The 16,591-nt window shown below is 37.5% G+C and overlaps 1 protein-coding gene across 3 annotated transcripts in view; it reads left to right on the top strand.

Annotated features, from left to right (window-relative positions):
• The first annotated feature begins 47 nt into the window (after positions 1-47).
• The window catches only part of LOC126377837 (catenin delta-2), an 84,129-nt gene continuing 67,585 nt past the window's right edge, over positions 48-16,591 (top strand). For 2 of the 3 annotated variants that reach the window (XM_050025800.1, XM_050025802.1), the window contains exons 1-2: positions 48-424; positions 7,595-7,747. In XM_050025800.1, the coding sequence (XP_049881757.1) occupies positions 7,707-7,747 (41 nt within the window). In that variant the 5' untranslated portion in view covers positions 48-424; positions 7,595-7,706. Of the gene's footprint in view, positions 516-7,594; positions 7,748-16,591 lie in introns of all 3 variants that reach the window. The other variant, XM_050025801.1, reaches the window with a different exon arrangement.

Here is a 16,591-nt window from a genome sequence, read left to right as displayed (position 1 = left end):
AGTTATAGCGCTGCTCCATTGAAAAAAAATATTGTCTATGATTTATTCATGGTGAAGGGAGGAGGGACGAATTTCGCTTCGTTGTCGCCTAAAATTATAACTTTACGGTGATTTGTGTTAGAATCCCTACAACTGGATTGAAATAAGTGACTTTATTTGGTGCTTACAATCTCGTGTGAGTGTGTCTAGTACGCGTGGCTAATCTCCTGTTTATCACGACTGATTACATTCCGACCGCTCCCTGCGTTGGTACCGTCAGTCGCATAGTATTTTCATTTTGTACTACTAGCAATAGTAGGGGTCTAGTAAAAGCTGTTGGAAAGTGCATACGGGAAACTGATGGCGTAAAAAACTGTCTCACGTTCTATTTTGATGCCGTTATGAGGTGATAGTGGAGTCTGCGTTACTACGTTAGCCATTTTCGGTGAGTCTCAAAGTAGTGGTACCAAGTGATATTTACGTGTCGATTGTGAATGATAAAGTGTTATAAGTGAGGAAACGCCGCTGACATTGAGGTTTGTAAGCAAAAGCAAACACTTTTCCGCATGAGTTTGTCACTGAGTAATAAGATTTGATTCCTATTGGCATGATGTATCTAGGTGCCATGTAGTTAAACATCTAATCATGTTTTCTGTAGTGTCGGCACTATCGTGATCTAAACAATGCTACAAACCACAACATCATTGACTGAAAAGCTCTATCATTACAATTAACACTAAACTCATTAATAACTCTTCATATTATGTTGCCAACAAATTAGTAAACCAATGAAGTTATTAGGTCAAGTTGTTACTATTAAAGTATCAAACAGTGATAAATTGCTCTGTTATCAGTTGTCTATACAGTCAAAATGCAACTCTAATGCCAAAGGGTTATTAAAAATATTTATTTATCTGTAAGCTACTTTTAAGCCATTACTATCATGTAGGACACTTAGCGACTTGCATTTCATTCTCTATTCACAATACCATAGATTTCTGTACAAGATAGAAACTTGCCCTCTTTTCACCCACTGGGCCTCCATTCACAAGTGTTGTATAGATTGACGATGGGGCTCTTTTATTTACACAGTACAAATACCTGTGAATTGTAGATACTAAATGTATATTCACTATGGCATCACTACACACAGCATGTACTACTTAGTACTGAATTTTCACTATCAATGAACACAATTTGGTATGCTCTTACGTTTATGCTGGTATGTTTTGTTCGTTTATCAGTATTGTTGAAATGTCTTTTGTGTTACTAGGGTTTTTATTTAAATATTTGTATTGTATTTTGCTATCAAGCCTTTGAAGAATGTAGGATGAGTCAGGTTTTACAAGTAGAAGTAAAAAAAATGTCACTCAAAAGTCTAGTTTATTTTTTTATTATGACCTATATTACCTAGGTCAAATGATGCACTATGCTATGCTATCAAAAGCATATCATCTGTCGAGACTTCAAACACTATACATTTTATATTGTGTCTGATCGAGCTCTGCATTCTGACCAGTGATGTGCCGTTCCAGGGAATGTTCCCAAAGTGGGAGTAGAAAAAAGGCGCTAAACGTATGTAAAAAGAACTTCATTACCTAACTTTTAAACTCAAGAAAAAACAATTTGGACAACTCAAAAAAAAACTCAAAAAAAAAGCAGCCAGTGTCCTTACTATTATATAATTTTTACAACGGTTCCCAGGTATAAACACATTTTTTTTTAAATATTAAGTATAAGCTAAAATAAAATAAGTTTTTTGTTACAATAAGTTCATAATAAAGGCTATATCTATCTATCTATCTATCCCAGGAATGACACTGGTTCTGACAGACTAAGGGTTAAACTTTGATACCTATTGATTCTTCCTAGTTGCTCTGGTGTGATAAGATTGTGTAATCACTTACCTGGGGGGTTAAAAAGGCCAAATTGAAACAATCCATCTGAAAAAGCAATATTGCTATTTGACATTCAATCCAATTTATTTATTTGCAAATAACCAATATGTACATCAGATACAAACCAAATAAAGTCGGTCTGAAGAGAATACAATCAAGGTACAATATTAGATTACATTGACATCACGAAGACTATAATAAAAACATAAGACACACAATTTTTATGTAATAGAAAATTACAAACCTACCCATAAAAAATGTTGTTAAAAAATAAAAATATACATATGAATTAAAACCGAAACTTGTTATAGTGACAACTTGCAAAGAATTCCTTTAAACTGTAAAGAGGATTTTCTTTCATTTGTTGATATTGCACATTTACTTTATTGCTTTTTAGATGAATTCCTTCCATGTGGCCTATTAGACACCCTGGGGTGAAATTATTTATATGAAACACCTGCATCAAGTTTTTATGTTTATTATGTTTTATTAGCCATAAATTCAGATACAATATTTTTATACAAATTCCATTATTCGGCGGTAACGTTTAGGTACGTATATGTGTGCCCATTGGCAAAGGCCTCCCCCAATCTATTCCACTCCTCTTTGCATTTAGCCGTTCTAGTCCAGGTTCTGCCGGCCACTCTGACTTCTCTTGGGTACCATGTGGTGACACTTTTGCTCCATTTGTCTGGACCCCGCATTCTTTGGCCTGCCCATTTCCACTTTAAAAGTTTTTATGTTACATTATAATAAATGGCCATAATCACCAAAACATAATTTTTACATATTAAAATGGAAACAAATCATCCAGTCAACAACTTGTAACAGTAGACATTCTTATCACCAATAAGTCGACAACATGTTCTTAATTGCTCAAGCAATTAGCCTCAATATCGTCAGTGTGAATGCACTGAAGCATCTGAGGGACGACAATGAACAATTATCATAGCTTTCCTCACTCCAACAGTATACTTTTTTGAATACTTAAATATTATCACTAGAGAGCTTATAATAGGGTTCTATATTAAAATGTACAAAACCATCCATTTCCTAGAGAGTAGTTACTATGGATTTGCATTTGCTTCAGTCCTGACATACTTCTCTTGCTTCTACCACATTCATCAATCGCTTTGTTTTATATACACATGCACAGAATTTATAACACTCCTTGTTGTTAGTCTTTTTCTCAAGGTGTTTACATTTTAATAGGGTGGGTAATTATGTACTTAGATAATCAAACCAAATTAAATATACTTTATTGCACACAAACAAAACATACAAACATTGATGATGATATGAAAACTGAAAACACTTTTAATTGTTACCTGGATACTTATTATTTTGGTACTTCATTTATTATTTGCTCACTAAAGTACAGGTACAGAACCCTAATCGTGCGAGATCGACTCGCTCTTGGCCGCTTTTTTATTGTGATTGTGTCTTGTTCTCATGGGGAACATGTTATTGTTTTTTTTATTGAGAATTACAGGTTTTAACTTAATCGCAGACTAGGCTGAATATTTTGTTTCATTTTTAATAGTTATAATTAGAAAGTTAGTAAAAATGCACATTGTATATGGGTCGTTCTTCTTTTTTATCGACAATAAAAAGACATTTTCTCAATTTATCGGATTTAACATCTTTAAAATTATAACGGCATTAAATATTTTAAAACATCATATAAAGATGTGTCTGTAGAGGACCATTTAGAGGTTCTCTTTATCTTGGTAACATACTTTTCTTTGTAGACACATTCCAAAAAATATTGTGACAGAGTGGTCCTTTTCATCGGAGACAGCATTTTAATTTACCACTCTGTCACAGAATTTTGTGAAAAACAATCAAGCTTCTTTAAGGACTAATTGAGGAACCGATTAGTATTTTGCTTGTATTTTGAGTATAATAAGATAACTATATTTTTGGACAATGGAAACATGAAACAAAATTCTAAAACATAACTTATCAGAAGCAGAACGAAGGACAGATCATTGTCGATAAAAAAGAAGAACGACCCATATAATAAAAAAACAATGTGGATGAAGTCATGGTTTAGAAAATTCTAAAAAATGTTCGATGCAAGTTTTGATTGCACTTTTAATGCTAGTAAGATGTTCTTTGACCTTCCTTATCTGTGTAGTTGATTTGACATAGGTATATATATGTGAGTAAATACAAGTTGTTATGTTGTTGGTAAACCTGTCATTAGATGGTCAGATGAACTAAAGAAAACAGCTAGGCTACTATGGCAATTACAAGAGAAGGGATAGGTGGAAAGTGCTAGAGGTGTTTTTTTTGTCTAATGAACAAGCTAAGAGAACTGCTGGCGACGGGACGACAGGCCCGCCGCACACTTTGTCTTTATAATTAAAATGCAAACTGCTAAACGTAATATTTTAATCAGCACTCTCTCACAATGCAAATTCACAAAGAAAAACAAAATCAATATAAAACATAAAAAAAAATAAAAAAAAAATTGTTTATTTTCAGACAACTTAAGTCCATAGAGTGTAAAAAATAACAATTCAAAATATACAACTATACAAATATACAACAAATAATAAAAAAGAACAATTCAAAAATATACAACAATATAAAAAAATAAAAGGAATTAGCAAAGAGGCTGTCGCCAACAAGAACTGTTCAATATTTTGAATATTGTACACTTATATGTGTATGTACGTTTATATGTACATTCTCTTTGAAATTGAAACTACAAGTGAGTGTTATAAGTACACAGAAGCTTTATAAGTACTATTTATTGTACATTATTCGAAGGGAGTTTAAATGATTATCAAAATGGCAGAACATTTGTAAGGTAAAGCCCGTCCATGCAGACAAGAAACCATTAGTCATTATAAAACATGGTTCCAAATACAATTGCAGTGAGCAGTATGCTAGTTTCCTTTAACAAAAGTTTGATTTATGACCTTGGTTTCTTTAAAACAGTATATCTATAGAGTTTAGCTAGCGAAAGCGGTCGAAAAGAAAAGGCGCCTTTTTTAAATGAATAATAAAAGTAGCTAAAGCCACTGCCCAAGTATAGTTGATACTATACACTATTTAACTTGTATGATTAGAATGACAACAGGACAGAGATATACCTAGTACATCACCTAGCGCGAAAGAAACGAGAGATTTGTCTCTTTCGCACTTACGGTATACTAGTTTAGTACGAAAGAAAAGAGAGATATACTTTGATTACGCTACGTGAAAAGGGATATAGATGCTATAGGAAATCATATATTATGTAATCTAGTAGACTATCATACCATAAATTATAAATTCCATTTTTAGGAAAGAGCTAATTTGCGCGCATTTTCTTGGTATGTCCTTTTCGCATTAAGCTGTACTCTGTGTTTCTGTCCTGTTGTCTGATGCACCATGTTAGAGCGTAAATAGTATAGGCTAGGGTTTCTCAAACTATGGGTCGAGACCCACTGGTGGGTCGCGAGCGATTATGGAGTGGGTCTTCCCTATAGAACCATACACCTACCGACCGAGCCAACACCAGCCGGGAACAAGCTTTGTTTGTTATTCGATAAGTCCTTTATTCATATTGGTAACGTCTCAATTTCCTAAAGGTGGGTTCCGAGCTTGTAAACTTGTATTAGATGGGTTGTAGCCCAGACAACTTTGGGAGCCACTGGTATAGGCAGAGTCAAATGAAAGTAGCTTGAAAGACCAAGACAAAAAGCAATTCGTTAAAACAAAGTGATGTGTGAGCAAACAATAGAATAAAGTTTACATAAACAGTTTAGATTTAGTGATGTTCTCATCACTATACTTAACTTTCATATTTTATTTACAACAATGCGCAATGGTTCCGATTCCGTCAGCCACAAACTTAATTTTACTTTAGTTTGCCAGTTCCAATAGCGCGATAGTCAGAGGTACATCCATCGCAAGACGAACTAAGTACCCACACCTCACCAAGCTTTTTGCTATTGTTAGACCAACGTGATAGGAGTCGTATCGCCGTCTATAACGGACTCCGTGGTCCAGTGGTTGAACGTTGTGCTCACGATCTGGAGGTCCCGGGTCCGAAGCCCGGTGGGGACAAATCACAAAAATCACTTTGTGATCCCTAGTTTGGTTAGGACATTACAGGCTGATCACCTGTTTGTCCAAAAGTAAGATGATCCGTGATTCGGAAGGCACGTTAAGCCGTTGGTCCCGGTTACTACTTACTAATGTAAGTACGTAGTCGTTACATGAGTCATGTCAGAGGCCTTTGGCGGCTCAATAATAACCGGGTTGGTAATCCACCTCACAACCCACACGATAGAAGATGGCCGAGACAACAGTCAGATTCAAGGATTTTTAAAATGGTCAAACTAAATTAAAATTGAGTTCTATCAATATGATAATTAGCTTATAAAATCGATCAAATGCGCTTCCAACACGCAGATTTAGGGCTACGTAGTTCGTAACAGCCTCCGTGGTCTAGTGGTTAGAGCGTTAGGCTCACGATCTGGAGGTCCGGGTTCGATTCCCGATGGGGACATTGTCGAACTGTCCTTTGTTTGGTAAGGACTTTTCAGGCTTGAATCACCTGATTGTCCGAAAGTAAGATGATCCGTGTTTCGGAAGGCACGTTAAGCCGTTGGTCCCGGCTATTAGCTGTAAAAACACCTCCACCAACCCGCAGTGGAGCAGCGTGGTGGAGTATGCTCCATACCCCCTCCGGTTGATTGAGGGGAGGCCTGTGCCCAGCAGTGGGACGTATATAGGCAGTTTTTGTTATGTTATATGTTAGTTCGTAAAAGTAATAATTATCGTGCTCGTGATATCATTTTTTAATAAAAACTCAAATTTCTTAGCAGTTAGTATTACCTTCTTAATTATTTATGCCATTACAGTAGCTATTAAATATAATCGACTATCTATTATAAGCGATGAATTGATAAACTGTCAATATATCGATCGATAGCAATATCGCGGGGATAATATTTTTTTCTTTATTCCGTGCCAACTGCCAATGCATAGAACCATAGAACTACACAATACACATACATACATACATAAACACACCCGTAATCCCTAATAGGGTGGGCAAGTAATCAAAGACAACTCGCAGTTCAGCATAGATCTCTAAAAACTATTTAAACATATCTTATTAAATATTTCAAGTTTAAATATACTTCATCCAACATAAGCTCACGACTATATCCCAATTGGGGTAGGCAGAGGTTCATTCATCGTAAGAGAAACTAAGTAGGTACCTAGCTGTATACTTAATTGCAGAAAAGTAAAAGGAAATAGTTCGAGGAGCTCGGTGGCGCAGCGGTAAATGCGCTCGGTCTGCGATTGTTGAAGTTAAGCAACTTTCGCAAAGGCCGGTCATAGGATGGGTGACCACAAAAAAGAAAAGTTTTCATCTCGAGCTCCTCGGTGCTTCGGAAGGCACGTTAAGCCGTTGGTCCCGGCTGCATTAGCAGTCGTTAATAACCATCAATCCGCACTGGGCCCGCGTGATGGTTTCAGGCCCGATCTCCCTATCCATCCATAGGGAAGGCCCGTGCCCCAGCAGTGGGGACGTTAATGGGCTGGTGATGATGATGATGAAAAGGAAATAGTTACAAAAGAGACTTATAACAAGTAATGGCGGCATTATCGCTTAAAGCGATTTCTAATATTTCAATTTTACATACAAATAATAACCTCCTTTTGAAATCGGTAAAAACTCATTTAAAACCATAAAAAATGTTCTCCAGGTACAAAACTCTATCGCGGCACGACTTGATAATGACGGCGCTTCGGAATACATTACCGGGCCACTAACGACTGTCGCTGCTGCCACGACATGAGAAGCATACTACACCAGACATGGATGGCGTGAAGAAAATACACTCGGGCACACTGTATCGGTGAGTACTTGACATTTAGACATATGTATCCCAACAAAAACGTTTTCATGTAAAATGATGCCAAGACGAGATCATATCGATCACAATGTCAAAAAGTCATCAGATCTCATGTAGCGCCAGGTTTCTAACTCTACACGTCCTAATTATACAAACTATAAGTTCACAAACTCTATACACACAAATAATCTTCTATAATATAAAAATGAATCGCAAAATGTGTTGGTAAGCGATTAAACTCAACAACGCCTAGACCAATTTGGCTAATTCTTTTTTTTAAATGTTCGTTGAAGTCCAAGGATGGTTTTTACGGCGAGAAAAAAATTAATATTTGGCGGAAAAACCCTAAAAACAGCACGGGAAAAAGAAATTTTCCCATAGAAACTTTTTTCTAACTAAAACGTACAGTCAATTTGAGCTTTATTGTTATTGTATAAAGTTCATATTGCAAGCACTCAATGTTGTCTAAGCAAAGTAGGCGGACTAACGTCAAAGAGTCATTTTGCGCTTTATTAACGCTATACAAAGTTGAAATTCAATCATGTGTATCAACTTTTTGACAGGACGAAGTCTGTCGGATCCGCTAGTATATAATATAATATAGAGTATATGAAATATGATGAATAGATATGTGCAAAATGAGCATTGATTCTAGGATATTTTCGCATTCACTGTAATTATTGACTTCCGGTGTTTGAAGAACTACCCTTAGACGTGATTTTCTCCTATTGGGTCGTGTACTAAGTTTAAGATAAATTATGATATTCTGATAACTAAATAAAACACATCTAAAACTTATTGAATTTATTAAAAAGCTTTTACAATAAAAAACATAAAAATGGAAAATACAAAGAAAAAAAAAACAAAAAAAAAAACAGAAAATACCTTAAATAAACATTGTAGCAGGGATCTCTGCTTAGTCAAACAGGCCCCCCCTCGCCTCACCCGGCGCAAAGGTCCCCATAACACTTACCGCGTTGCCACGTTGAATGGCGATGGACAGCCTTTGCATCAGGTAGGCCCCGGAGCGAGCATCTAAACCTAACGAAAAACATTTTCTTTTTTCTAATTAATTTATTTTTGAATTTTAATCAAGAAAAACGTAATTACAAGTCCGACAGTTTGACACATTTCTCTATGACGTCACAGCTTTTCGTACAAATTCCATGGTAACTTCGTGTTTTGACGTTTAGTAAAAAGTAACCGATTTGAATAGTAGGTAACTAGCCTATTGTGTGGTTTGTGAGGTGGATGACCAACCTCAGCAACCCTACATAGATACATTGGCCTTATACGTCTGTTTCAGACGATTTATGACGTCATTGCCTCGTAGAAATGCACTTTCTTTCATGGCTGTGCAAGCCAATCCTAGAGCGGCAAACTCTACCGCACACTCTGCAGGAGAAGTCTCCAACTGGTGGATTGTTGTCGGTTTGATGGCGTTTCATTCTCCTCCTTGCCAGTGTGTCAAACCAGGTGTGGTCATGAGTGTCGCGTCCATCGAGCACACGCTTCTTCCACAGCAACCCTGGTGTCAAGGTTATTATAATTAATAAAATACCTGACACACTTTCGCTTCTTTCACCCTCATCAGTTTTCATGCATGCTCGTCGGTTTAGAGTACTCTTGTCGCTTTGCTGTGGTCATTACATAAGCTCGCGGTCACGTTCTTAAGATGAACTAACTACCCACACCTCACCGAGCTTTCTGTTAGACCAACGTGATAGGTGGTGAGCCGTATCGCCGTCTATAACGGTCGAGCAAACTGTGTTAGTGAAGATTTCAATAAATCATTGGCGCAAGTACGAACCAACGCTCCCCATCTGAGAAGCAAGCCGATAACACAGGACCACAGCGACTTCTTGAGTGCCAAGATCATCCAGGCATAAAAACAGATTTGGGTGAATCTCAAAATTTCAAGTTTGGTGGCGAAATTTCATATTATTTTTTCGTGAAAAATTGGGTTCCGACATGAAAAAGATCCAAAAGGATCCTCGGTTCCGACATGAAAAAGGAATTTTTCAATTCCCAATTTCCCCAATTTTTCACGAAAAAAATATATGACAGTCGCCACCAAACTTGACACATTTTGAGATTCACCCATTTATCGCTTTGACGACATAATGAAAGCCAGACTTTATTTAACCTTCAGGTGTTATGATACCCCGCGTAGGTATTTTTGTACCAAAGATTCATTCAACCATGTAGGTTAGACTAGGACAAACCGCAAGAAGTCTTGTGAAGTTGTGACGTCAGTCAGTACACTGTATTATACAGAGACTATATAATATAACTGAGTCTTTTCTGCTGGAATTTCCATCCAAATGACTAACAACATAACAATACCGCGCCTGTATCCCAGTGTGGTATATACACCCACCTAACGCTATGTTCAAAGCATAGAATAAGGAATAATACTACGTATAGAACGGCAATGGTGTCAAATAAAAAAGTGCTGGAAAGAGTTGAAGAGAAAATAACCATAATGAAGACTATAGAGAATCGGAGAGGAAATATGATTGGCCACCTGATAGGATACGATTCATTTATAACAAACATCATAGAAGGAAAAATTGAAGGGAAGAGAGGAAGGGGTAGACCTAGGATAACATTTATGAAACAAATAAAAGAAAAGTTGCAGGTCGTGTCGTATCAGGAGGTGAAGGATTTGGCGGGAAGAAGAGAGGAATGGCGATTACTCCACCGATAAGAGCGCAGCTCTTAAATAAAGAGAGAGATAGAGTGATAGAACGGCAACTCTCCGCCCCCTACCAGCGTCAGAGCTAGGTTTAAACCCCACCCCCGCCACCCCCCTTTGCCTCGAACACAGTTTAGGCTTGAATCGTATGGCATCAGACGTTAAAGTGAAGTTATTGACAACTTCAGTGCAGTGGTTAAAGCATGAGCCGAGAACCCCAACAATCAACTATCTGACTGTAGATAACAGTATAGTTGTCTTCAAAGCCACTATGTCAGGTAGACTACAAAGTGACGATATTTATTATTCCCTTCAAAGTGTAATTATAATTAACCTGAGAGGTTAAAGATTAGACTAATCCGAGAACGGTTTTAATTACACATTCCGATGTGAATTAAAAGTGTTTCTAAGGAAATAAACTGCATAGCACCACGGTGTTTATATTAGGGCGTGCACTTTCTTATTGTATGTTTGTTTCTTAGTTTAGTACAAAATTAATTATATTAACCCAATGATGGTTTTTACATGAGTTCACAATTGTATCTAACTCAAAACACAGTATAAACAGCCTATATGTATGTCCTATGTTGGGCTCAAGCCTCCCTTCAATCAACCGGAGGGGGTATGGAGCATACTTCACCACGCTTCACTTCAGGTTGGTGGAGGTGTTTTGCAGCTAATAGCCGGGACCAACGGCTTAATGTGCCCTTCGCAGCACGGAATCTACTTCTACTACTACTTTTTCGATCTGCAATGTCTTTACTAAATAAAGGACTCACAAAGTGATTTCGACAATGTCCGTATTGGAAATCGAACATGGACCTTCAGATCGTGAACGGAATCTTCTGTCCACTATACCACAGAGGTTGTTAATTACTAATTCACAAGACCCTGATATAAAATAGGTGCCGAACAATACAACTAGATATTGTATTTCGAATACCAACTTAGAAATGTGTATAGTACAGAAATTGTAATAATAGTTCTTAGTTCGCCAATTTTGCAGCCGAAACGTATTCAACTTCGTCAAAAGTTAGCTGGAATATGGACGGAATTCCCCCCTATAGAATGAGTTTCCATCTAAAACGGGATGGAGATACGTTTGTGACTAGTGTTATTAGTAGTGATGTGCCGGATCGTTAAAAATGTATATCCGCGGATACGGATCTGAATACGGATATTTAGTGTAAAGATCCGCGGATACGGATACGGATCTTTATTTTCTTAAAAAAAAAGATTAAAGTTTTAGTTATTTCATTGCTATAAAAGTGATATTTTATCTTGCTTTCATTATAAAGATCTATCTATCTAAATTTTTGCAATATGAAGGTGCCAAATATTTGATTTTAAGAAATAAAAACAATCTGAGTGGAATTTTATAGTTTTTTATTTAATAATTCTACTTAATCACCTGTAAAAGATCCGCGTGAAAAGTGACGGACACGGATACGGATACGGATTTTTCTTTTATCTCGGATATCCGCGGATACGGATACGGATATTCGGAACATCACTAGTTATTAGATGTCATAATGTACAGTCACGAGTACTATTCTGTCTCTCTCTCTATTTAAGAGCTGCGCTCTTGTCGGTGGAGTAATAGCCATTCCTCTCTTCTTCCCGCCAAAAGCTTCACCTCCCGATACGACACGACCTGCACCTTCTCTTTTATTTGTTTCATAACTGTTATCCTAGGTCTACCCCTTCCTCTCTTCCCTTCAATTTTTCCTTCTATAATGTTTGTTATAAATGAATCGTGTCGTATCAGGTGGCCAATCATATTTCCTCTCCAAATACTAATATGTATACACTTTAAAACCATGTCACATTAACTTTTTTGACAAATTAAACCGTAAGTCTTATTAAATGTCTAATATGATAGTGCGAAAGGATTCTAACGACTGTACACTGATGTCCCAGTTTTCAAAGACCCTACAAGTCTTGGCTGATCACAGCGCGAAATAACGAAATGATTATTTATTTATTTCTTTTATTCAGGTAGTTCTATTATTCTCTCATTTGCAAGTTCGGGCAAAAAACGAAAATGTAAATACTGTTGATTTATTAAGCATCAACTCCCTGTGCTCAGCAGTAAAGGAAAACATTGTGAGGAAACACATATTCCGAGAAACGCGTTTCGGAGGTATGTGGCCTAATTTGTATTGGGCTGGTTTTCCCTACGCGGGTTGGAAGGTCAGGCAGGCATTCGCTTCTATAAAAAACCGGACCTGGCAAATCTGCAAGTTACGTAAGCGGACCCTGTGAAAACGGGGTAACGCTGCGGAGAACCTAAACGCAATAAGTATTGGTCAACATTTGAATATTAAGCTACTTATATGTACTTATTTTAATCTGTTATAAAACACAACTGTTTGTTTCACAATTAAACTAAAATAAAAATAAAATAAATACACTTCTCATCAAAAAAATCGAAACACCTTGCAAGTTTACGTTTTGTCAGGATTATCAGAAAAATGTGTACATTTAGGAATAAATGTTAAATGTCGTTTAATAGTGAGTAATATGAGCTTATCAAATCTTAATGTTAATGTTCTAAATTTAAATGAATTTTTCATAGGTTTCGTATTTTGTTAAATGAGTCATTTTTATTCCGTATGGAGTATAAAGGAAATGGATAAAACAACACACGTAAATGAAAAAAAAGCTAAAAAACGTTTATTTAATAACTTGTATTCCCTTCCCGAGCTCTAATCACTGTTTCTATACGGTTCTTCATCGATCGGATGAGAGTCACGATCACATGCTGTGGTAAATATACCACAATAGTCCCATTCCTCTTGGATTGCATCTTGCAGCTGGCTAAGTGTTTCTGGGGCAGGATCTCTTGCTCGAATTCGTCTCTTTAATTCATCCCACAGATGTTCAATGGGATTCATGTCCGGGCTTCTTGCTGGCCATTCCATAATAGAGATATCGACTTCGTTAAGATAATCTCGTACGACGCCCGCGGTGTGAGCCCTAGCATTGTCGTGCATGAATATGAAGCCGTTGCCAATAAAATGTGCATAGGGCATCACATGAGGCTCGAGACACTCTTCGACGTACCGATGACAGTTTAGTGCAGGCAGACGTGGCCCAGACACGAAAGCAAGCTCTGTCTTACCGTCGGCGCTGATTCCTCCCCAAACCGTCCACGAACCGCCACCATAGCTGACCTTTTCTTCAATGCAGCATTGTGCATAGCGTTCTCCGTCTCTTCTGTAGACCTTGTTCCTTCCGTCGTTACCATACAGCATAATTTTACACTCATCAGAAAAGAGAACTTTGCTCCACTGTAGGTATGACCAATTTAGGTGCTCACGTGCAAAGTTAAGGCGCGCTCTTCGATGGTCTGCAGTTAATTTGCTGGCTTATGCGGTACCAGTCCACGATCCTTCAACCTTCTTCTAATTGTAGAGTCACTTACAGCCACCCTTCGTACAACACGAAGCCGCTGCTGCAGTTGAAAAGCGTTAAGGCGTCGATTTCTTAAAGAAGTTGTTACAATAAATCGATCATCTCGCTCAGAAGTGACCCGATTCCTGCCAGATCCTGAACGGCGCGTGAACAAACCAGTCTCCCGATAACGTTTATAGACTCTATGAACAGATGACAGGCTTAGATGCAGTCTTGCAGCCACAACACGCTGACTAAGGCCAGAATCCAGCAATGCCACAACTTGGGCGGCTTCTGTGGGCGAAGTATCCATACGTTTTAGAAAAAAAACCTTTTTTCAGACGTCCCAAAGTCACAGTATTGAAATAAAAAACAAAAAGTTTAAGGATAGGCGCCAATTTTTAGTTTTTAAACGCTAAATGTACTCCAACCCTAAACACACATTTGTCTCAAAACAGTGATTCATTTCGTTTATAAGATAAACAAATGAAATTCTAATTTTGAATTTAGAATTTTCGCTTATTACTGTAATGGCCAAACTGCCAGCTATACATTTATGTATTTTTTTTCATCGTATGAATTCTTTTTTGTGTTAAATTCGGACAGAAACAATGAAAACGGAAGTGTTTCGATTTTTTTGATGAGAAGTGTATATAATTATTAAAGAAAGAAAATTTCTATCCCCATTTTGTTAGCATCGCAAAAGGATTGAGATAATAGAACATAATCATAACATAGTCTCAGGGTCTGTATTCCTGAGGGAACAGAGGTGTATAGTATACACACCCAATCTCGTGTTGAGGTAACGATAGATGTTAAAGTTAAATTAGGATCCTAGCAGCAGTATCACTGACATCAAATTGAACCCCGAGCAACAATCAAGGTAGAGTTGACGCCAATACTAATTAACACCCAAAATTCCACGAAAGGATTGCTCGAATTTCTATTTGTGTTGTGGCTTTTCGCAATCAGATTCAAAGTGCCAACTCCGAATTATCGCTACGGAATCAAATAAATTTTCGCTGCTTAATCCTGTTGGAAATTTGACGACAAACAAGTTTATTAAATACATAATTCTGGGTAAAGGTTAGAAAAACGGCTAAGAAAGTCTTGAGATGACGTAAGTGAACTCCCCGTTTGTGAAGCAAGCCGGTGGATCACGGGACCTTAGTGACTTTCAAATATAATCCTCTATTTTGATATAGGCATGGTATAGGCTGGACCCAGCAGTGGGACGTATATAGGCTGTTTATGTAGCGTTATGTTACGTTATAATCCTGTCAAACGACGCCCTGTCCCTAGGTTCGCGCCTAAATGGGCACCCTCAGGCCAGTTGTCTTAAATTGTGTACCGGGTGAGAGCCCTCAGCGCTCCCCATTTGTCTGGTCACGGTCATGGCTGTATCCTAGGGGTAGTCAGAGATAGGGCATGAAGGAAACGATTATTATTTCTTTAACTTTGTTTATTTAAAAACGTTTCATAATCTTCGACGTTTTCCTCTTTAAAAACAACCGTCCGCCATTTCCGTCATTCCGCAATTCTCTCTTCTCTCTCGCTCATTCGTGGCTCTCTCTTTCACACACATTTGCGTTACGTTTCATTAAGCCTACCATTCGGTACACACATATTAAGATGAACTATGTACCCACACCTCACCGTGCTTTCTGTTATGCCAACGTGTTAGGTTACCCGTATCGTCGTCTATAATGGTCGAGCCAACTGTGTTAGTGAAAACTGTAGCCATACTTGTATACATAATGAATGTATGTATATGAAATCGGATACCTATTTTCATCGGCTTAAGGAAAGTAAAAGTGTCCGGGGTAAATAATGAACAATTCGCCTTGTGGCACATTGAAAACGCATCGGCGCCTTCTTACTCGTAAGTGTTCTGTGGAGATCCCGAGGCCCCCTTAGCTCCCCTATCTGTTTACGTTGTATGAAAAGCCCATTGTCAATGTTATTGTATATTTTCTTGCCTATCCACTGTAGCTAACAAAACACAAATATTTGTTGATTACAAACAGAATGGCCTTTTCATGTTTTTCAGACTTTAATTCTATTCTCTCAGGCGTTCATTGGGCGGGATGAGTCGCAAAATAACTTGCAAACACTTGGTATAGGCGTTCTAAGATAGATATAATGCTAAGGTAGTGAATTATTCGCTTATAATAAGCGGAACTTGTGATGGACATTAGAAAAGTGGTTCCCATCCAGTGGTGGCAAACCACAAGAGCTAGAATGAATTTGACGATTACTTACAATAAGATCTATTTTTAGATTGATACAGTTAATTTAATAACGTTGTTGTCCCTGCTACTAAAAAAATAACTGAAAGTGGACTTTAGTCAAAAAAAGGTTGAGAATCACGGCGTTAGAAAGAAATTGATTCCTCAGTCGACATCTGAAATATGTCAAGAATTAAAAGCAGATATGTTGCGAAATGTTAATTCGTTTCGGAGGTATGCAATCTTACCTATATCGGGCTGGTTTTCCCTTCGCAGGTTGGAAGGTTAGACACGTAGTCGCTTTTATAAAAAACGGACCTGTCAAATCTTCAGGTTAGGTAAGCGGACGCTATGACAACAAGATGATAATGATTCAAATGATAAGGTTTTTCTTTTCATTCATGTTCATTCACGGATACACACGTTAAGCCTTTGGTCTCGGTTACACTTACTTTTTTTTTACATAGCTTAGTCTTAGACACGGATATAAATAGGTATGTTAAGTTAGTGATATAAGTACGTAGT

The sequence above is a fragment of the Pectinophora gossypiella genome, chromosome 24, assembly GCF_024362695.1.
Source record: "Pectinophora gossypiella chromosome 24, ilPecGoss1.1, whole genome shotgun sequence".
NCBI classification, from domain to species: Eukaryota; Metazoa; Arthropoda; class Insecta; order Lepidoptera; family Gelechiidae; genus Pectinophora; species Pectinophora gossypiella.
The sequence above is the reverse complement of the archived record's forward strand: the minus strand, read 5'-3'. Positions and strand labels throughout refer to the sequence as shown.